This window comes from Peromyscus eremicus, chromosome 1, assembly GCF_949786415.1.
Source record: "Peromyscus eremicus chromosome 1, PerEre_H2_v1, whole genome shotgun sequence".
NCBI classification, from domain to species: Eukaryota; Metazoa; Chordata; class Mammalia; order Rodentia; family Cricetidae; genus Peromyscus; species Peromyscus eremicus.
Window position 1 is genome coordinate 166,555,000 of NC_081416.1, and position 21,858 is coordinate 166,576,857.

Consider the following 21,858-nt stretch of genomic DNA (forward strand, 5'->3'; position numbering starts at 1 on the left):
GAAGGCAGAGCTTAGAGTACAGTTCAGTGGTAGTGCATTGCTTACCATGCACAAAGCCCTGGGTTCAATCCCAGTACTGCAGAACATCAGTAATAATGAGATTAAGTCTTCCAACCCATCAACCCCAATGGCTGTCATTTCTTGTCTTCTTTCATCATCTCTTATTTGGTAGTTTGCTGAGTGTAAGGCTTTTATCTCCTTGGTGGAGTTAATTCTAAGTATTTTATTCTTTTTGGTGCTTTCATAAATAAATACTTTCTTCATTTCCTTTCCAATTGTTCACTGTTAATGCTGGGACTATTGCTCAGGGGCTGAAAACTTGCCGGGCATGCACGAGGCCCTAGGTTCAAGCTCCACTACTGTCAGGAAAAATGAAAATCCAATTGTTCATGGTCAATAGTAGTAAACAGAAATACAGCTCACTTGTGCATGTTCATTTCATTAGCCAACAAATTTACTAGTTTTGCTCATTTAGTTCTGAGAACTTTCTGTAGAATGTTAAGGATTTTCTATGAACAAGTTCCTGTCATCTACAGATAGGTTTAGCACCTCATAATTGGACACCTTTATTTCATTGTCTAGCCTAATGGCTCTGTGTAGCACTCCTAAGAGTCACTTGAACAGATGTGGTCACAGCAGCTCTCTCCTTACAGACCATATCTTGAACCCAAACATGCAATCTTGCAGAGGGCCCCTTCATTCTACCGACTCTGTGAACTGGCTAAGATCTCTGAGGGTGAAGGACTCTTAGCTCGTCCCTTCCACTATTTGTCCACAGATCCAGTGACTCCACCCTCCATCCAAGTCACCAACACCACAGTCAAAAATATGATCTCTGTGTTCCTGACCTGCTTGTCAAATGACACTGGGGTCTCCATCCATTGGATCTTCAAAGGACAGAGTGTGAATCTCACAGACAGGATTCATCTTTCCCACAACAACAGCACCCTCCAAATAGACTCTGTGAGGATTGAGGATTCTGGGTACTATCAGTGTGAAGTATCCAATCCAGTCAGTTCCAAAAGGAGTGACCCCATCCAGCTGGACATAATACGTAAGTGACCTCTGCTCCCTTTTTACTCCATAGTGTTGGGGATGGGGACAGTTTCTTTATCAACAGAGTGCAGAATGGGTCAAAGTCACAAGGAAAAAAACATGGCTCAAGATACAAATACAGCCAGCTTGGTGATGGATGCATGTTAATCTCATGATAACACACCAAGCAAGCTGAGCACAGTGCTGCATGCCTTTAACCCCAGCACACCAGAGGCAGAGACAGTTGGATCTCTATGAGTTCCCAAACACCCTGGTCTTTGTAGCCAGTATCAGGTTAGCCAGAGCTACATAGTGAGACCCTGTCTCAAAAGGGAGAGAGCACGAAGCAGGAGGCATAGAGGTACAAGGCCACTCAAGTGAATGTACCAGGCTCTGCTGACTCCCCATGGAAGACCTTGCCTTGGAGGAGCTGGGAATCAGGGATGGATTGGAGGGGAACGCTTGGGGGCAGGAGGAGGCAGGACAGAGGAATCTGTGTTTGATATGTAAAATGAATAGAAAATCTCTCTATAAAAAAAGAAATACCAGGCTAGCCCAGATTACATTGTGAGATCCTGTCAATAATAATAATAAATGTCAATATAGCAAATACAAATGCAAAGTGATTAAGAGTTTAGTGTCTGAGTCAGACACACAGTCAAACCTCAGAATGTAGTAAAATATTCATGTTCCTACACACACATTCAAAACTTCTTTAGATTATTTCCAATACCTAATATGAATACTGCATAGAGTCTAGTCTTATTGTATTGAATATAGGACAAAGATAGGAGGAAACAATACATTTTTCACTGTAGACATACTTTCCCAAGTAGTTTGTTTCCAAGGTTTTGATCCATAAATGTAAAATCCATAGATAGAAAGGACCTGTAATGACTTTTTTTTTTACTACATTTGTATATTTATTCATTTTGTGTGTATGTCCCACACCCGTGAGTGGAGGTTAGGGGACAATTTGTGGGATCCAGTCTCCAGGGACAGTAGATTGAACTTAGATTGGTGATCCAGCCCTTTATCTGCTAAGCCATTTCACTGGCCCACATTTGTTTGTGCATTTATTTCAGGGGTAGGTACTTGGAGGGAGTTTGGTAGGCACTCTTCCCAACTGAGCCATCTTGGTGGTCCATATACTGAGTTTCTTATCCTCATGCTGACATTTGAAGCATCACATCCCTCCACAAGATGCTTTTTTCTAATAACTGTTTTTGTGATGTGTAGTAGTATGTGATGTGCATATATATATATATATATATATATATATATATATATATATATATATATATATGGTTTATGAGACTGGAGAGATACCTCAATAGTTTAGAGCCCTAGCAACTCTTACAATGGACAGAGGTTCAATTCCCAGCACCCACATGGCAGCCTATTACTGTCTCAAACTGAAGTTCAAAGGATTTTCCAATTTTTTGGAGTACAGGTTTTTGAAGTATGACCTGATTATTCTCTGGATTTCCTCATTGTCAGTTGTTATGTCTCCCTTTTCATTTGTAATTTTCCAAATTTGGATGCTCTCTCTCTGTCTTTTGGTAGTCTGGACAAGTGCTTGTCTGTCTTGTTGATTTTCTTAAAGAACAAACTCTTTGGTTCATTGATTCCTTGTATTGTTCTCTTTGTTTCTATTTTATTGATTTCAGCTCTCAATTTGATTATTTTCTGGCATCTATTCTTCCTGGGTGACTTTGCTTCTTCTTGTTCTAGAGCTTTCAGGTGTGCTGTTAAGTCACTAGTGTGAGATTTCCCCAAATTCTTTATGTGGGCATTTAGTGCTATGAATTTTGTTCTTAGCACATCTTTCATAGTGTCCAATAAGTTTGGGTATGTAGTATATTCATTTTCATTGATCTCTAGGAAGTCTTTAACTTCTTTCTATTTCTTCCTTGATGCATTGGTGATTCAGTTGAGCATTATTCAGTTTCCATGAGTTTGTAGGCTTTCTGTAATTTTTGTTGTTGTTGCAATCTAACTTTAAGCATGGTGGTCTGATAGAATACAGGAGGTTATTCCAATATTTTGTATCTGTTGAGGTTTGCTTTGTGACCGAGTATGTGGTTAATTCTAGAGAAGGTTTCATGGGGTACTGAGAAGAAAGTATATTCTTTTTTGTTAGGGTGGAATGTTCTGTAGATATCGATTAAGTCCATTTGAGTCATAACATCAGTTAAGCCCCTTATTTCTCTGTTAAGTTTTGATTTGGCAGATCTTTCAAGTGGTGAGAGTGGGTTGTCGAAGTCTCCAACTATTAATGTGTGGGGTTTTATCTGTGATTTAAGCTTTAGTAGTATTTCTTTTACATATGTGAGTGCTCTTGTATTTGGGGCATAAATGTTCAGAATTGAAACTTCCTCTTGGTGTATCTTCCCTGTGATGAGTATGTAATGTCCTTCTTGATCTCTTTTGATTGATTTTAGTTTGAAGTCTATTTTGTGGGATGTTAGGATAGGTACACCAGCTTGATTCTTAAGACCATCTGGTTGGTAAGACTTTACCCAGCCTTTTATTCTGAGGTAGCATCCATCTTTGAAATTGAGGTGTGTTTCTTGTATGCAGCAGAAGAATGGGTCCTGTTTTTGTATTCATTCTGTCAGCCCGTGTCTTTTTATAGGTGAATTAAGTCCATTGATATTAAGGGATATTAATGACCCATGATTGTTAGTTCCTGTTATCTTTTGGTGGTAGTGAGTGTGTATTTCTCTTCTTTGGGATTTACTGCTGTGGGGTTATGTGTTGCCTGTATTTTCGTGGGTGTATCTGACTTCCTTAGGTTGGAATTTTCCTTCTAGTGCTTTTTGTAGGGCTGGATTTGTGGATAGGTATTGTTTAAATCTGGTTTTGTCCTAGAATGTCTTGTTTGCTCCATCTATGGTGATTGAAAGTTTTTCTGTTTCCAGCATTCCCTCTGTTTGTGTCTTCTTCATTGTTTCTATATCCTTTTTCAGGTCTTGAAGTGTTTCCCTCCCATGTTTAATTGCTTTTTCATGGTTTTCTTGGCTTTCTTTAAGGGATTTATTGATTTCTTCCAATTTTTTATTTGTCTTTTCCTCTATTTGTTTATTGATTTCTTCCAATTTTTTGTTTGTCTTTCCCTCAATTTCATTTTTCATTTTTTCTTGAAAGGCCTCTATAGCATCTTCATGGTGCTGTTCTCAAGGTTGCTTTCTTCTGCTTCTTCTACATTGTGATGTTCAGGTCTTGCTGTTGGAGGAGGGCTAGGTTCTGGTGATGCTGTATTGCTCTTTATGTTGTTCTATGTATTTTTCCCTTGACATCTGCCCATCTCCTCCTCTAATAGGCATAAGAGGTTGCTGTGTCTGAGTGAGTTGATATTGTACCACTCTGTGCTTGTTGTCTGTGTCTCAGGGGGCCCCTCTAGGTGCAATCTTAGTTCTTGGTCTAATTGGAGCAGGCAGATTCTGTGTCTCAGGGAGTTGCTCTTGGGTCAACCCAAGCTAATTGATTCTGTGACTCACGGAGGCGCTCTTGGCCTTATCAGGGCTCTTGCTCTAGTCAGAGCTTACAGATTCTGTGTTTCAGGAAGCCTCTCTTGGACCAATGAGAGGTTGCAGATTCTACATCTCAGAAAGCCACTCTTGTTCTAATGAGGGCTGGCAGATTCCCTGTCTCAGGAGGTTACTCTTGTTCCAATGAGAGCTCTTTGTCCAATGAGGGCTGCCAGCTTGGTTTCCATGTCTCAGGAAGTGGCTGGGGTCTCAGGAGGATGGGTACGGGGGCAGGGTGTGTAGATTGCAGGGTTCAGTGGGGGGTCTTGATGAGGGTGGGGCCTTCCTGTAGGAGCCCTGCCTGCTGGCCAGCAACTGGGACAGAGTTGGGTGGGGGTTCACAGGGACCAGCTGTGTCCCATGGATGGGGCCAAGGGGCAGCACTCTCTGGGTATGGAGCCTCAATATGCTTTCAGTTAACTCCTGGCCATAGGAACCAGAGAGGTGAATATTTACATCTTACAACAATTAGGACAATGAGAAGAAGAAGTGATCATGAAAAACAAATGTAATGTTAATGTAAAAATTGCTATGTGACTTTCTCCCATCTTCAGATCCTTCCAAGGACTGCCAGAGTGGATATGATTTAGGCTGCAGCCTAAAGCACACTCTCTCCCCACCCGCCACAGGCAAGGACTTGAAGGAAGACACATGGCCAGCCTAGAAACACAGTACTTATGGGAGTACTAGGAGAGAATACCCTGCTTATTGCCTCACCTCTCCTAATCTACCTTCTCACAGGAAGTACACTCCCTAAAACAACAAACAGATGTCACACACAGTCAGAGAGTTCTTGTCCACTTGCTCGGTGAGGATGAATTTATGGTGATGCTTCTTCTCTTTTCTGTCCATGACAGGTGAACATCGACTTTCATTAAGGGCTATTATTGGCATTGTTGCCCAATGTCTGATGGGGCTGATTGCAGTAATATTTTTACTGTTTTTCCTGTGGCGCAGCCGTCGTGGCAGGTGAAGTGTCTTCCACCCTTCCACCTACTCTTCCATTCCCTCCATGCTTGGGAAAGGGAAGCGGTTTCCTTCACTTTGTGTCTGGACTCCATCTTCTTCTCTTTGCTATGTGTCTGCTGTGTTCCTCATATCACTGCCTTCCTATGTCCTGTACCCCACTGTCTGTTGGTCATGGTCTCTCCTTTCCCTGTGAAGTTTGGAGATAAATTGTCTTCATCTTTCACCAGGGAGCCACAAATTGAGAACAACGTTAAACAGATGGACAATGAGCCAAGCAACCTCAATGAGCCAACAAATGCCAATGAGCCAAGCAACCTCAATGAAACCTCAAAAGCAGCCTCAAATGTGAAACCTCAAAAAGAAAAGAAGGAAAAAGTAAATTCTCAACCAAAGTACCACCCCCAGAACCAATTAGAAAACAGCAAATATGATGGGGTAAAAGGATCAAAGGCTAGGAGGGGCTGGTTAGATTGGAAAAGGAGGCAGCACCAAGAAAGGCAGTGGCAGCCATGGTGTGAATGCACAGCAAGGACACCAAGTAGCTCTCAAGAAACATTGGTTCCCAGGGTCCTTCCCAACTGAGGAACCAAACAACAGTGACAGTGTCTCCCATTTCTTTAGGACAAGAAGTAAGAGCATGCTCAGTGAGGACAACTGGACCCATCAACCCACAGTAAGTAAAGGCACTGACCTTCGGGAATCAAAGGTCCCACTACCTGCTCGTCCTTCCATGGCATCCTGGACACTAGCCACTGTCTCCTGTCTGACTTACAGAGCAGATCTTCTTTTCCCAACCTCTGGCTGGCATTTTGTTTAGGCTGCCAAGTAGCTCCCCAAAAAAGACACGGAGACTTATTATTAATTATGAAAGTCCGGTGCCTTGGGCAGTCAAGATAAACCAGCAACACATGTTTACATAGTTATACAAATACAACACATCTTTGCATTGTTTAACAAATATTGCACAACACCAGCCCTCAGGTGCCGTAGGTCCTCACGGCCTTCGCAGCCACAGCAGAACAAGTCAGTGCTGAAGGGAGACTCAGTCCACCTAGGCTAGGCTGGCATAAGGGAACCACATGTCCACGAGCAAGTTCCGCACCCTATTGCCTTCCCTGCTGTGTGTGAAGGTTGTGGACATTCATTCTCCCTAAGGGAGACTCTCTACTGTGTATATCTGGGTACCAAAGACCACTGTGCTCCTCCTTGTCATAGGAACATGTCAGTCACAAATACCACTGAGGAAAGGATAATCAAGGCTTTGTGAACTTAGAGAACTCCTGAACTGAATAATCCAGGTCTCTGTCCTTGTTACCTCTCCTCTGGTCCTAATAAGCTAGGTCTGTGAAACTGACTCTGTAGGAGTCTGGACTTGGGCATGACACCCCTCACCCCCACCCCACATCTACCACCACCTCCTGCCAACTCCTTTGAACTTCCATGATCTGGTGACTCTTCTATTGCTTCCCCAGGTCATGTGACAACTCTCCTAATGACGTAAGCACTGCCACTTTCACTGCCTGCTTCCTCTCAGATGTCTCTGGAGAGATGGGGACACTCAGAGCCACAACTGTGTGTCCTTAGTTCCTTATGCAGCAGACGAGGAGCTGCACCACCTCTCTTACCCTTAGACTGCTCACCTGCATTCTGCCCACTACAAAAGAGGTTACAGGTTTGGATGAGCTAGTCCCTGTGTAGTTCCCAGCACAGAACCAAAGAGGAAAGGGCCACACCCCTCTCCCTTGTCTCTCCTCATCTGAACCTGCTCTGGCCTTCAAAGGAAAGACTCCATTCCAACCAGTCAGAAGTGCAGGCTCTGGGATCTCACTCTGATCCCTCCTCTGCCCAGCATCCTAGTCCCTTGTAGTCTGGCAGATGGAGTCAGACAAGAGACATCCTATTGTGTAGAAGACTGGCAGGTTTCTTAGAGAATGATGGGAGGCATGCTCAAAACTGAGGGTGGACATTGGCCAAAGAGCCACTGCAGATGAAAGGCCCTCAAGGAGCGACAGTGGACAATGTCCAGGGACCATGGGCAGCATGTTAAAGTAGGCCAGGTGCTGTTTTCTAAAGTCTCTGGCACAGGAGGCCTTCATGAGATGTTTTTCTGTGCAGGACAAACAGACCATGTGGGTTGACTCTAAAGGAGGGGACTATTGTGTGTCTCTGTTCCTTTCCAGAAGGCTCCAGCTACATAGTAACCTATATTCTTCTTAGCAATTGAGATGGTCACTTAGAGAATTTAAAGGCTGGAAATGTAGTCCTATTGCTAGAGTGCTTGCCTGGCTGTCCCTGGCCTAGGTTTGATCCACAGAATCACAATGGAGCACACCTGCAGTCACAGCACTTGGTCCCTGGAGAACATGGGTAGTCCCTGGGCTACATGAGAGCGGGTTCACACACACACACACACACACACACACACACACACAAACCAGGTTTAGGGCAGATGAGATTTTTTAGTGTGTAAAGTGCAGTTTACAAATCTGACATCTGAGTTCAGTCGCCAAAATCTGAGGTGAAAGGAGAAACCCCCTCCTGCAAGTTGTCCTCTGAGATGCACCCATGTTCTGTCTGTGTGTCTGTCTGTCTGTCTCTGTCTCTTTCTCTCTCTCTTTGTTTTGAGACTGACTGTACGATCATACTTTTCAGGTGGATGGAGCTTCACATTATTTCCTGGAAAACAATGTCCAGCAACCCAGATCCCTAACTTCAGTCTTCCCATCTGCACCAGCAACAGCAACTGTCTTCTAGAGTAAAAATACAGCGATGGGACCTGTCCCAATAGCTGCTACTCATGTATTCCCAGTCTCTTGTCCCTCACTGGGTGGGTGGGGAGTGGCAGAGGATCCCTAAAGGACACAATCCTGCAGCCCCAGCCTTCAGAGTCAGCAGAGAGAAAGGCAGATAATGAATTGGGTAGCCGGTGGCTAGCAGAAAAGGTATTGCTGGTGAGGGATTGCACCCTTTAGACCACAGAGCAAGAGTACTTTACGAAGTCCACTGTAGCCAGGGAGCCAGCTTAGCAGTGATCAGAAAACTGGCTGTGGCAGAGAAAAATGGGCTGTGGTAGGGGATGACCTCCACTGGGGAAAGCCCTCTGACAGTTGGGTGACTATGTGTGCAGGTCCTGGCATGCGATCTCTGCCCTCAGAAGGATGACAATGTAGACTGACTTGTGTACAGTTCTAGGAGTCCAGTGCCAGCCACTCTGTACCTATTTCCTGACATGGGATTTTGCTGTACACATGGTGGTCCATGAAATCCAAGGTCCTGCAAACAGGAACTGTCTTGGTTGGTCACAGATGTGGTTCCCTGGTGGAGATATACAATCTCCCATGTGTCTCCATTTGGGATTCCATTTCACCTCTCAGCTGTGACTTGTTCTCTAGTTACACAAAGCAAAGTGGCCAAGCCTTCAGCAAGCGCATGAAGTACTCCTGGACATTTGCCCACTCTGTTCACAGGGCTTCCTCGCACACACTACTTTCTCCTTAGCTCCCTGACACTAGCTCCTTCTCCTACTGGGGAATGTCCAGTGTCCTATCACATACTCCAGATTCTTCTCTTGCTCACACTTCCTGCTCTTGTCAACACTTAGCTCTGTGGGGCCCTCTGTTCTAATTGCATCTGTCTCCCTGTACACCTCTGCCCCACTACTGTGACAGGAGAGTAGTGACTGAAAAGGATGCATCAGGAAAGGAACTAGTTGACCAGGAAGACTAGAAGCCTGTCCCCACCTGACTTCATACAGTCCAGCATACTCAAGAGATGCCAGGGATAGGAGCTGGAGAGGTGGTTCAGTGGATCTAAGCACTGAGCTGCTCTTCCAGAGGACTCAGATGCCCATCAACCACACAGCTGAAAACCTTTTGTAAGAGTAGTCTCAGGGAATCTGATACCATCTTCTCTCCCCAGGGGGTACCAGATATATACCTAATGTACAGACATACATGCCAGCAAACCACCAACCACCACCAGCACCACCAGCACTACCATCACCACCACCACCATCACCACCCACATACACAGGCATAGAGGGACAGGCAGGGAGTATACACAAACACAGAGCAGTGACCCCTAAGTAAAGTCCTACAGAGGGCCTTGTGGATCCTAGCTTCTACCTAGGAGCTCAGTGAGATCAAAGGAAAATCCAAATGAGACCATAGTTACCACTGTGCTGACACATATGGACCCCCTGTCCTGGATCAAGACCATGGCGGTCCATCCTCTGTGTCTTTACTTTGCTGTTTGGGGCCCACACACCTGTACTTTTTGGGTACTTTCTTCTGTTATATCCATGCTTGAGGTCCACTGTTTGAGAAATAAAGCAGTGGCCGCCCACAGTTCTATATTCCCCATGGTCTCATGCCCTGGTGAGGTGTGGGCTCATTTATCATGAGCTGAGCTCACCACACAGAAAGAAACCAAGTGACTTTGTTGCCATCTTGGCTGGTGACTTCATCAAGATAGAGGTGACCATGTGACTTGGCCGTTATCTTGGTTAGTGACATTATTGAAATATTTGGCAGTATTGAGAACCCTCAGAGGATCACTGCACTCCTAGGACTTCCTGTGCCACAGGCAGTCAGGTACACATCCAAGTCCTCCTCTTCCAACTTTTCCATTTTAATTTCATCTTCTGTATTCCTAATGGGATCATGGAATTGGGAGACTCAGAAGAGACCCCAACATGGGCTCTATTGCCACATGATAAAAATCAACACTTGTGTCATTTCACTGTGGGGAGAGGGGCGGTTCAAGGCAGGGACTTTCTGGGTAACAATTCTGGCTGTCCTGGAACTTGCTCTGTAGACAAGGCTGGCCACAAACTCATTCAGATCTGCCTGGCTCTGCCTCCCGAGTGCTGGAATTAAAAGTGTGTGCCACCGACACCCACTTTCTGTGTATTTTAAGGAGGGTAAACCCAAACTCCATGTTGCAGTATTTGGGTTGGCACATTGTTTTGCAGGATATATTTTCTGCTTTCTATAGGAGTTTTCCCAGCCATGTGCCTCCAACAATACCAACAGGAGCTAACACTTACAAACCAACAGTCTTTTAATAGAGAGAATGAAGAACCTTGTGTCTAATATAAAAATCATAAGATGGTTAATAAATGTCACCAGTATAAAAAATTGGACACTTATAAACATATATAAAATAATATATAAGACTTATCACTCTGAAATTTTAAAGAGAATGGAGAGCGAGAGGTTCTTTCTTTTTTTTAAAGGAGATTCTTGTTTTATTTTCACTGGCGACATTAATTAAATTTGACACAGGATGACTTGTTATTTTAAATACACTGAATACTCCTCAGAAATGTCTATCACCTTTTCCAAAAGCAATGGTGGTATAATTTGTAAAATCGGAAGTTAATTAAGTAAGAAACTCAAAAGAAATGTTAGGACTGAGATTTAACATGACTATACTTTACAATATTACTATGACTCCTACAGTAACTGTACCTATCTGGACTTCATCTCCTCTCACCAGATAACACTTTACTTTGATTAAACAACAAAGGTTTTGACTGAGTGTTCTCAGATTGAACATATTGGTGTAAGTCTGCATGTTATAAGACATGGTAATTTATATTCTAAAGGTTAAGTAGAGTTTCTATTTTCCTACAGCTTATTGAATTATCATCTTTGCATTCAGAAAATAACAAGCTGAGTGAGCAGCAAACAAGCTGGCCGAATTTGGAATACCATGTTTCCAACCTCATTTCTACATTAGCATTTATAAGGTTTAAATCTTCCTCCTCTCAATTCTCCCAACAGCTTGTCTTCCAGGCAGTGAACCATTTTCACATTCAGTTCAAGTTTTCTCTGCTTAATTAAATGATTGACCAAATCTTCAAACCACCAGAGTTTTCTGCTAAAATCAAAATGTTCTTGATCTGATTAATGTAGAAATGACGTTCTTTTTTTAATACCAGGAACTTCTGGTAGATTTAAGCATAGGACTGAGGAGGAGAAAATGACATTTCTACTTTGGGGCTAGAAATTCCTCTTTTCTAGTTTAAACAAGGGGAATAAAAGTCTACTATGATCTAAAACTGTAATAACAGTTAACATGTCAGTATATGTGTGCCTTCTTTTCTGGGTTTTGTATACAGAGATTATTCCCTCACATAAAGGTCATTTTTGATAAAGTCCTAAAATGTGAACATTTTTTTTTCCGGTCAGGTTAGAAAAGGGATATAAAAGTCCAAGCAAAGAGTGTTGCTTTATACCTAATCAGAAGAAGCTTGGTAAATAAAAGGATATGTGAGCTAGTCTTAATTTGTTATATTAATCTAATCATGTATAGTGGACTCGACTTTCTTATAATAAGGAGGTGCTGCCCAGCAGCCCTCTTCTGAGTCAGTCAGCTTCCATACTCGGGACTCCTACTGTGCCTGTTTGGAAAAGATCAACAGCTGGGGATATGGAGAGCAAGTTCTTTGAGAGGGTAAATAAGATTGACAGGCCCTGGACCCAACTAACCAAAGGGAAGAAAGGGAGGACCCAAAGTGACTGAATCACAAATCAATAAAGAAATGTCACAACAGACACCAAAGAAATTCAGAATATTGTATTGGACTGCTTTAAAAATCTATACCCCATTAAGCTGGAAAATCTAAAAGAAATGGATGAATTTCTAGATTCACCCAAACGACCAAATTTTAACCAAGAAAAGATCAATCAATCTAACCCAACCATAAACAACAAGATAAGAGTCTCTGTTCAGGTCTGGCAGTGAGTTGTGGGGCACACTTGCAGAAGTTTAGGGGCAGTGTACTGGCTAGTAGTACATCATTTTGACACAAGCTAGAGTCATGAGAGAGAAGGGAGCCTCAATTGTGAAAATGCCTCTATAAGATCCAGCTGTAAGGCATTTTTCAATTAGTGATCAATGGGGGAGGGTCTAGCCCATGTTGAGTGGTGCCATCATTGGGCTGGTGTCCTGGGTTCTATAAGAAAGCAGGCTGAGAAAGTCATGTGCCCCAAGCCAGTAAGCAGCACCTCTCCATGGCTTCTGCATCAGCTCTTGTATCCAGGATCCTGCCCAGCTTGAGTGCCTGTCCTGACTTCCTTCAATAATGGACTATGATATAGAAGTACAAGGCAAATAAATCCTTTCCTCTCTAACCTATTTTTTGGTCATGGTGTTTTGTTGAAGCAATAGAAACCCTAAGACAGGCGGTGATTGTGTTAAATCCCAGAGAAGGAGTTTAAACAAAAAAGCACTATCCACAAAACATCCAGGAGCAGTCCATGCCGTCCTTACACAATTCTACCAGGCAACTGAGTGCTCAGGAACAATGTCAAAACCTTCCAGAACAAATGAGGAGGTGAAACCTCGTTCCTGTCTACCTTCAGAGAGGTGAAAACCCCTAAATGAAATACCGCCAAAATCAGTTTCAGAATTATAATCTTGACTATGTTTCAGGAATGTGGGTGATTTAACATTAGAATATCAACCACTGCCTTTTAGAAAATCAACATATTAACCAGAAAACCATGATCATTTGAAAAGTAGGAAAATGGCCTTTGATTCACACCCACCTGTGATTTAGGTACCAAAGAAACAGATTATGAAAGAAGGGGACACTTTGGATTGATACAGACATCTACTAAACGTGCAATTAAAAACTGTGATAAGCCTGTGGTTTTGGACTAAGCCCTCAGTCAGGCCAATATGGAGTCACTCACACTGTTAGCCTAATTTTCTTTGTAGTACACATATGTCACCTGTGGACTGGTTTTTGCTAGTTAGAGAAGCCAGGATTCACTCAGTCATAGGTGTTGGTCATGGGTAGCAGATGGGGTTGAACAAAACCTTAAGTTTGAGATTCCTCACTCATGTTTTCCACCTGTAAATTCTTCCAGAGTACATTGCAGCCCCACAATTTCTGAACCTGTCCTGATTTTAAGGACAGCCTCATTCTAGAAACAGGAATAGAAGCCAGTGTCTGTCTTTCACACATTTATTATTTTGCCTTTTGACAAAATATCAAGTATCAGGGTCAATGGGGACCCATGAGAAAACTGCCTGACAGCAACACACCCACCTCCTACAGACATTCTCTCTGGCCAGCCCATGGGAACATCACAAAAGCAAAGAGCACACACCTGACACCCAGAGCATGCAGAATCTGAGGCCAGAGCCACCACAGGCTTTGAGAACAAAATCCTAAGGGCCAGGCTCATGACTCACCTCAGACCACAGGAAGACCAGTGCTCTGGGCTTTCCAGGTATGATGCCCATGACTTTGAGGTAAATTGAGTTTTGTGACATACAGTAGGTACCATGGATGCACAGAAGACAGAGGGGCCAATCATTGGATACACTTCAAATGTCAGATTGGAAGAGTGACGTTGTGTTAAATCCCCTTGGCCACTGTGATCGAGCTTCATGGTAATGCCCAGGTAGATGTGGCATGGGGCAAATGATCTGGCAGGTGGAGGTGTAAGGACAAAGACAAACAATTCAGGAGAAAGTAAACAAAAGTGTGTCAACCACCCATCCAATGACCACTATTTACTATTACATTTTCTTTCCTGACTGTTTTTTTTTTAATTTTTTGCGAGTGTGTCTCACATAGCCCCGGCTAGCTTCAAACTCAGTACATAACCAAGGATGACTTTGACCTTCTCATTCTCCTGCATGTATCATCATTGAATGAAGTCCTGGGGATCAAATACAGAGCTTTGTGCACACTAAGTAAGCTCTGCCTATGGAGTTACACCCTAGCCCTCAAATTTTTACATTTAAATAAATATTTGTTGAATGGTTCTTAATTTCTCATACCTGAGACTGTACATGTGTCCAGGTGCACACACACATGCACATGCATACAAGCACACCTTTGCTTCTCCTAGGAGGATATACACATATTGACCAGCATCAAGAGCAAACACTTGTTAACAGGATGGTGCTGTGATGGCCAGCTCAGAGTTCTCTGAGGGCCGAGAGGGGCCTGGGATTAGCAGAGGAGATGGAACTGCAGTGAGAAAGCAGGAATGGTGTCCTGACTCCCTGGAGAAGGTAACTATTCTCAATACATTGCCACAACAGGGACACAACTGTGGGTCCCTGGATAAAGACAGGCTGGTGGTGGGCCAACCATCTGCCTCATAACGGTTTGTGTCACAGGTGGGTGAGAATGAGATTGACAGTGACATGCAAAGAGAACCTGCAAACTCAAAACCTTCCAAACACAAAGTTTAAAAACTCTCAGAAGCTAAGAGCACTTGCTGCTCTTCTGGAAGACCTGAGTTCAGTTCCCAGCACACACATCAGGAGGTTCACATCTGCCTTCAGCTTCATATCCAGGGGCAATGATGCCCTCCTCTGGCTTCAATAGGAACCACACACACATGTGGCATACTCACATACAGAGAGAGAGAGAGAGAGAGAGAGAGAGAGAGAGAGAGAGAGAGAGAGGGGGGGGGAGAATGAGAAAAAAAGAGGAAGAGAGAAACAGAAAGAGACAGAGACAATGACACAGACTGAGAGACAGGGAGAATAAAAGCAAATCTAAAATAAGAGAAAACAACCTCACATTTCCCATTATAATTCAGGTTCTCACAACATAAGCCACCACCTTCTCACTGAGCAAGTTCAGGCATTTCCTGGGCTGATCTACAGCCACAGTGTGTCTGACATTGTGTCCTGTCCCAGTGCTGCTACCTCTTGGAGGATGACTGATAATCAGGACTGTCTTAGGATTTCTATTGCTGTGAAGAGACATCATGACCATGGAAACTCTTATAAAGGAAAACATTTAATGAGAGGGCTTATGGCTTAGAGATTCAGTCCATTATCATCACGGTGGAACATGGTAGCATGCAGGCAGACATGGTGCTGGAGAAGGATCTGAGAATTCTACAATTTTGATCCAGAGGCAACAGGAAGTAAACTGAGACACTGAGAATAGCTTGAGCATAGGAGACCTCAAAGCCTGCTTCTACAGTGACACACTCTCTCCAACAAGGCCATATACTCCAACAAAACCATACCTCGTAATAGTGCCACTCCCTGTTATCTTGTGGGGTCCAATTACATTTAAACTACTGCATCCCATGTCCTGGCCCCCATAAGCTTGTAACAATATCATAATGTAAAATATATTTAGTCCAAATTCAAAAGTCTCCATAGTCTATCACAGATCAACAGTGTTTACAAGTGCAAAGTTCAAAGTTTCTTCTGAGATTCATGCAATCTCTTAACTATAATCTCCTATAAATAAAAATAAAAAATCACATGCTTCCAACATATAATGGCACTAGATATACATTACTCTTCCAAAGCATAGGGAAGGGAGCATAATGAGGAAATACTGGACCAAAGCAGGACTGAAAATAATCTGGACAAACTCCAAACTCTGCATCTCCAGGTCTTACTTAAAATTGCTCTTCAGATCTACAACTTCTTTCAGCTATGTTGACCATAACACACTTCTCTCTCTTGGGCTGTGTCCACTCCCTGTTAGCAGCTCTTCTCAGCAGGTATCCCAAGGCTCTGGCATCCCCCACATCTTGGGGTCTCCAAGGCAAGCCAAGATTCTCCTTCTCAGCTTCACACAATGGCCTCTCTGGTCCTCCATTTAGGAACACCCCTGATACACGACTAGCCTCAGTGGTTTTCCTTAGTCAAGGAGGCAAATTCCATAGCCCATTTCTTCCATCCTTAATCCAGAACCACATGGCCAAAGCTGCAATGTTCTGTTGTTCACTGGTGCTGGAACATAATCCCCTTGTTTAATTACATCTCCACCAATTTTCTGTTTTGTTTTTTGTTTTTTGGTTTCCTTCACTGCCTAAGCATGGCTGTCCTGAAATTGGCTCTGTAGACCAGGCTGGCTTCAAACTCAGAGATCCCCTGCCTATGCCTTCCCAGTGTTGGGGTGAAACGCATGTACCACCACACCCTGATTTAAGCTTCTTTAATTTCTTTTCACAAGTTGGAAATTTAGTTTGGTAGGATCTTGCCCTGAGGTCACCATCCACTGTATTCCATTTCTTAATCCGTTTTTCTTTTTGAATACAAGAATTAGTTCCATTCTACTTCCTGGTGCTCTTTTTCCTCAAATTGTACATTTTGTATTTTTTCTTTGCTCAGCTTCTTCTTTTTCATTATAAATCTGCATAAGAGTGGCCAGTCATAAAAACACAACAGAGCCTATACTAGGCTGCTTTGAGATTTCCTCTGCCAATGGAATTAATCCAAAACACTTCACTTTAGCATCAGGCAGACTTTTTGGACAAGGACAAAAAGCAGCCATATTCTTCACCAAAATATCACAAGAACAATCTCTAGGCCACATATTAATATTCTTCTTTTCTGAAATCTCTTGACCAGGCCCCCACATTCAAATAACTCAACACCAATGTCTTCTATGTTCCTACCAGTCTGGCCCATTAAGCAGTACTTAAAGCATTCCACTGCTTTCCTAATCCAAACTCCCATACTCCATATTACTCAACATAAAAACATGGTCCAGCCTATCACAATACTCCAGTCGCTGGTACCAACTTCTGTCTTAGTTAGGGTTTCTGTTGCTGTTAAGAGACACCATGACCACAACAACTCCTATAAAGGAAAACATTTCATTGAGGTGGTGGCCTAGAGTTTCAGACCTTTAGTCTATTATCGTCATGGAGGGGAGCATGGCGGTGTATAGACAGACATGGTACTATAGAAGGAGCTGCTACAACTTGATCCACAGGCAACAGGAAGTGGTCTGAGACACTGGGCATGGCTTGAGCTTAGGATACCTCAAAGTACACCCCCACAGTGACATACTTCCTTCAACAAGGCCACACCTACTACAACAAAGCCCCACCTCCTAATAGTGCCACTCCCAATAAGCTTATAGGGACCAATTACATTCAAACTACCACAAGGACTCAGGACCTAACAGCTTGTCCCACACTGGCCTCCAGCCAGACAGTCACCTTGCTAGGGACAGAGGCTAGAGGAAAGTCATTATGAAGACCTAAAAAGTAATTGGCAACAAGAGCACACAGTATGATGGGGACAAGTGACTTATGAAGAGGTCTCAGTTGTTGGGGGATATTGTATCTGGAAGCTCAGAATAAAGCCAGGGAGCCCTAACCAGAAGCACTTAGCAGGACAGGGCTCCTTAATGTTGTAGCACAAGGCTGTATTCTCAGAGAAGCCACTCTGCCAATGGACTCACTCTACAGTCCCCAGCAAGTTGTGCATCACCTCCTGGTGACCATCAGCCAGGTGTTCCACCAGCAGGACCTGCAGCTGTTCCTCAGCTCTACCTGCCAAAACTCACCTGTAGCAGGAATCTTAGAACGTCTTATTAACAAAATCAAACCTGTGCCAGGTATTGGGGTAAACTGGAAGATCAGAGAACCAGAACAAACCACAGCTAACCTCACCTGGCCAACTTCTCAGATGATCTTGTTTCCACAGACTGGAAGCCTCTGTGTCCTCATATCTGAATGTCTCTCAGCTGACTGTGCTGCTCAAAACCTAAAAGCTTAACAAAATGCTTCTAGTTTCTGGTCCTCATGCCTTATATACCTTTCTGCTTGCTACCACCACTCCCTGGGGTTAAAGGCTCGCTTTCTGGGGTTAAGGGCATGAGTCACCATGCTTGGCTGTATCCTTGAACAGATGGATTTCTGCCTCTGGAATGCTAGGATTAAAGGCATGCGTTACCACTGCCTAAGTATCTAGTGGCTTTTCTGTTCTCTGACCCCAGATAAGTTTATTAGGGTATATAATATTTTGGGGAACACAATACCACCACACTCACCTGCATTCTCTACTGTCTGACTCTGGGAAGATCCCACTCCTCAGCCCTCAAGGGGGTGGTGGGAGACCCAGCTTCTCATAGACAAGTGAGAATAGGGTGTGCTGAGGGGAAGTGTGCAGAACTACACTTCATTTCCAGGGTGACCCTGAAACCCAGAAGCCATCTGCTCCCTCAGGACCAGATAGCTTCTGTCCCATTGTGGCTGTCACAACCTTATGATCTTCAGGTGAGGGCCCCACTTCAAATTCCTTGGGAAGACCTTGCTCCCACTGTTTAAGATACTGTCTAGAATGTTCCACAGCATCCCCTTTAAGACCCATGTACATAGATCTGAAGTGGCTGAGCCCTTGGGGGCACAGCTTCACAATTATGGACAGAAGAACTGGGCTCTGAGTGTCTAGCCATTGTGCCTAGACCATTGCCCCTTCAAGTGATCTGGGTCCTGCCTTGGTTCCCCATCACCAGGTCATGCCATCACACCTTTCCCTTGAGGCCCCTGTAGGCCAGGGACTGTACCAGAAATTTCAATTCCAGGCCTGTGTGTGAACTGAGATTGGGGCTGTAAAAGCAGCCACACTTGTCTTAGGGGTGACAGGGTCACATGATCTCAAAAAGGAGCATATCTGCCTTCTAGAGCAGTGGTTCTCAACCTTCCTAATGCTGCAACCCTTTAATACAGTTCCTCATGCTGTGGTGACCCCCCAACCATAGAATTATTTTAATAACTGTAATTTTGCTACTGTTGTGAATCATAATGTAAGTATCTGATATGCAGGATATCTGATATGCAACCCCTGTCAATGGGTAGTTCATAACCCCTCTCAAAGGGGTTTTGACTCACAGGTTGAGAACTGCTCCTTTAGTTGATGCTTCCTGCCAGAAGGAGCAAAGCAGTCAGGTAATGGGAAGAAATGGGGAGAAGCAGCATGATGTGAAGGGAGGACCCACAGGAGACTGGAAGGGTCACAGTGGGGTTCAAATGATGTCAGTGGTCATGAGGAGCTGGAGTCAGCATTGGAGTTTATGGAGTTTGATTTGCCAAATAGCAAAGCTAAAGGCTGGAGAGGCACCTGGGGAGTGGAATAGTTTCCAGAATGCCCCTTGCTGCTTCTGTGCTTCCTCCTGCTTGCTGCTGCTGTGTTCCTGCTGTATGCGACATGGAGTGAATACTGTGTGAAAGGATCCCACTGTATCTAGTATAGTGTGTTGTTGCTTTTTCTTTTACTCTAGCCCACATAGGAACATCATAATTTTGTTGTTTGTTTTCGCTCTTATGGGGACCACCTGCCACCTAGCTCCCAAATAAATCACACAGAGAGGCTTATTCTTAATTATAAATGCCCAGCTTTGGCTTGGCTTACTGCTAGCAAACTTTTCTTAACTTTAAATTATCCCTTCTACCTTTTAAAAGCCTCTGGACCTTTTCCTCTTCTTACTTCTGTAATCCTTCTTTCACTCTCACTCCATGGTTGGCTCTGTAGAGAGGGGGCTGCCCATTTTTCTCCTCTCCTGCTCTTTTTCTCTCCTTCTATAAATCATTTCTCCTGCCAGGTCCACCTATCCTTTCTCCTGCCTTGCTGTAGTCTGTTCAGCTCTTTATATCATTAGGTGTTTTAAACAAGTCAAAATAACACAGCTTCATATAGTTAAACAAATGCAACATAAACAAAAGTAACACAACTTAAAATAATATTCTCCAACAATAGTGTGATTGTTTTTTGGGAAAATCCCACTCCTCACTGGGCATTTTACTTTCAGATCATAATGAAGATGATTTTTATAAGAGCAAAGATGCTTAGTCAGATCAGTGATTTGACTGAACGTTCTGAGCCAGCCTGAAAGATACAGGTGACTAAGATAGGTAGTGAAGATGATTAGGGAAATAGTTTGGGTTATTCTGCCAATTGATCCAATAAGAGACACCGAAAAGACAAAAGTAGGCTAGAAGTCACCTTCCCCTTGGTTTTTGTGGGATTTGCAGAGGATGGAACCTGAAAACAAGGAAGTCTCATGCATTATAGACCCATGGATCCTGCCTGTTGGAAAACAGGCTGATGATTTAAGAAGGCAATTATGTCCCTACACCCAAGGTTAGGCCTGAGTTCCTTGGTCATGTAGCTTACAGAATTAATCACAGGCCCTGGCATGTAGCTTAAAAAGGCAAAGTTGTGAAAATAAATTAAGTGCCCCTATTGTATGTAAACAAAGATTGACAGTTAGCTGAACACAGGAATGAAGTTTGTAGGTATCTGCTACACTGAAATCAGAAGCAGCTTCCTGCCAATACAAAAGAAACAGGCTGAAATGTACATGGCTTTCTTAAAAATTGTTAACCAATTATAAAATAGTCATTGCTTTGGGGTAAAAGATATTATGGAGGGAAAATTAACATAACAAATGTGTTTAACTACTTGTGGGCTTTACGGAAAACATGTAACTTGTTATCATACTGTGATTTCTTTATGTGTAAAGATTTTCATTTGTTTTTGGAAAACATATAACTTGTGATTAAGAGGTAATCTATTCTTGTTTAGAAATTTTTGTCTTAGAAGGTATAAAAGGGATAAGAGAAAAATAAAGAACATAGAAGGGAAACATCAGGGAAGAAGAAGGAAACATCAGGGAAGAAGAAGGAAACATCAGGGAAGAAGAAGGAAACATCAGGGAAGAAGAAGGAAACAGCAGGGAAGAAGAAGGAAACAGCAGGGAAGAAGAAGGAAACAGCAGGGAAGAAGAAGGAAACAGCAGGGAAGAAGAAGGGAACATCAGGGAAGAAGAAGGAAACAGCAGGGAAGAAGAAGGAAACAGCAGGGAAGAAGAAGGAAACAGCAGGGAAGAAGAAGGAAACAGCAGGGAAGAAGAAGGGAAACAGCAGGGAAGAAGAAGGGAAACAGCAGGGAAGAAGAAGGGAAACAGCAGGGAAGAAGAAGGGAAACAGCAGGGAAGAAGAAGGGAAACAGCAGGGAAGAAGAAGGGAAACAGCAGGGAAGAAGAAGGGAAACAGCAGGGAAGAAGAAGGGAAACAGCAGGGAAGAAGAAGGAAACAGCAGGGAAGAAGAAGGAAACAGCAGGGAAGAAGAAGGAAACAGCAGGGAAGAAGAAGGGAACATCAGGGAAGAAGAAGGAAACATCAGGGAAGAAGAAGGAAACAGCAGGGAAGAAGAAGGGAACAGCAGGGAAGAAGAAGGAAACAGCAGGGAAGAAGAAGGGAAACAGCAGGGAAGAAGAAGGGAAACAGCAGGGAGAAGAAGGGAAACAGCAGGGAAGAAGAAGGGAAACAGCAGGGAAGAAGAAGGAAACAGCAGGGAAGAAGAAGGAAACAGCAGGGAAGAAGAAGGAAACAGCAGGGAAGAAGAAGGGAACATCAGGGAAGAAGAAGGAAACAGCAGGGAAGAAGAAGGAAACAGCAGGGAAGAAGAAGGAAACAGCAGGAAGAAGAAGGAAACAGCAGGGAAGAAGAAGGGAAACAGCAGGGAAGAAGAAGGGAAACAGCAGGGAAGAAGAAGGGAAACAGCAGGGAAGAAGAAGGGAAAC

At 43.5% G+C, this 21,858-nt stretch overlaps 1 protein-coding gene and 1 long non-coding RNA gene across 2 annotated transcripts in view; both read left to right on the forward strand.

Moving 5' to 3' along the window:
- The window catches only part of LOC131894693 (carcinoembryonic antigen-related cell adhesion molecule 1-like), a 72,785-nt gene that overhangs the window by 26,001 nt on the left and 24,926 nt on the right, over window positions 1-21,858 (forward strand). The window contains exon 5 of the mRNA XM_059245028.1: window positions 779-1,054. Within this exon, the coding sequence (XP_059101011.1) occupies window positions 779-1,054 (276 nt within the window). The remainder of the gene's footprint in view (window positions 1-778; window positions 1,055-21,858) is intronic.
- LOC131924608 (uncharacterized) lies at window positions 5,426-8,339 on the forward strand. The gene is made up of 4 exons (XR_009382944.1): window positions 5,426-5,537; window positions 5,765-5,912; window positions 6,159-6,210; window positions 8,190-8,339. It is a non-coding gene; the product is annotated as an uncharacterized LOC131924608 (long non-coding RNA).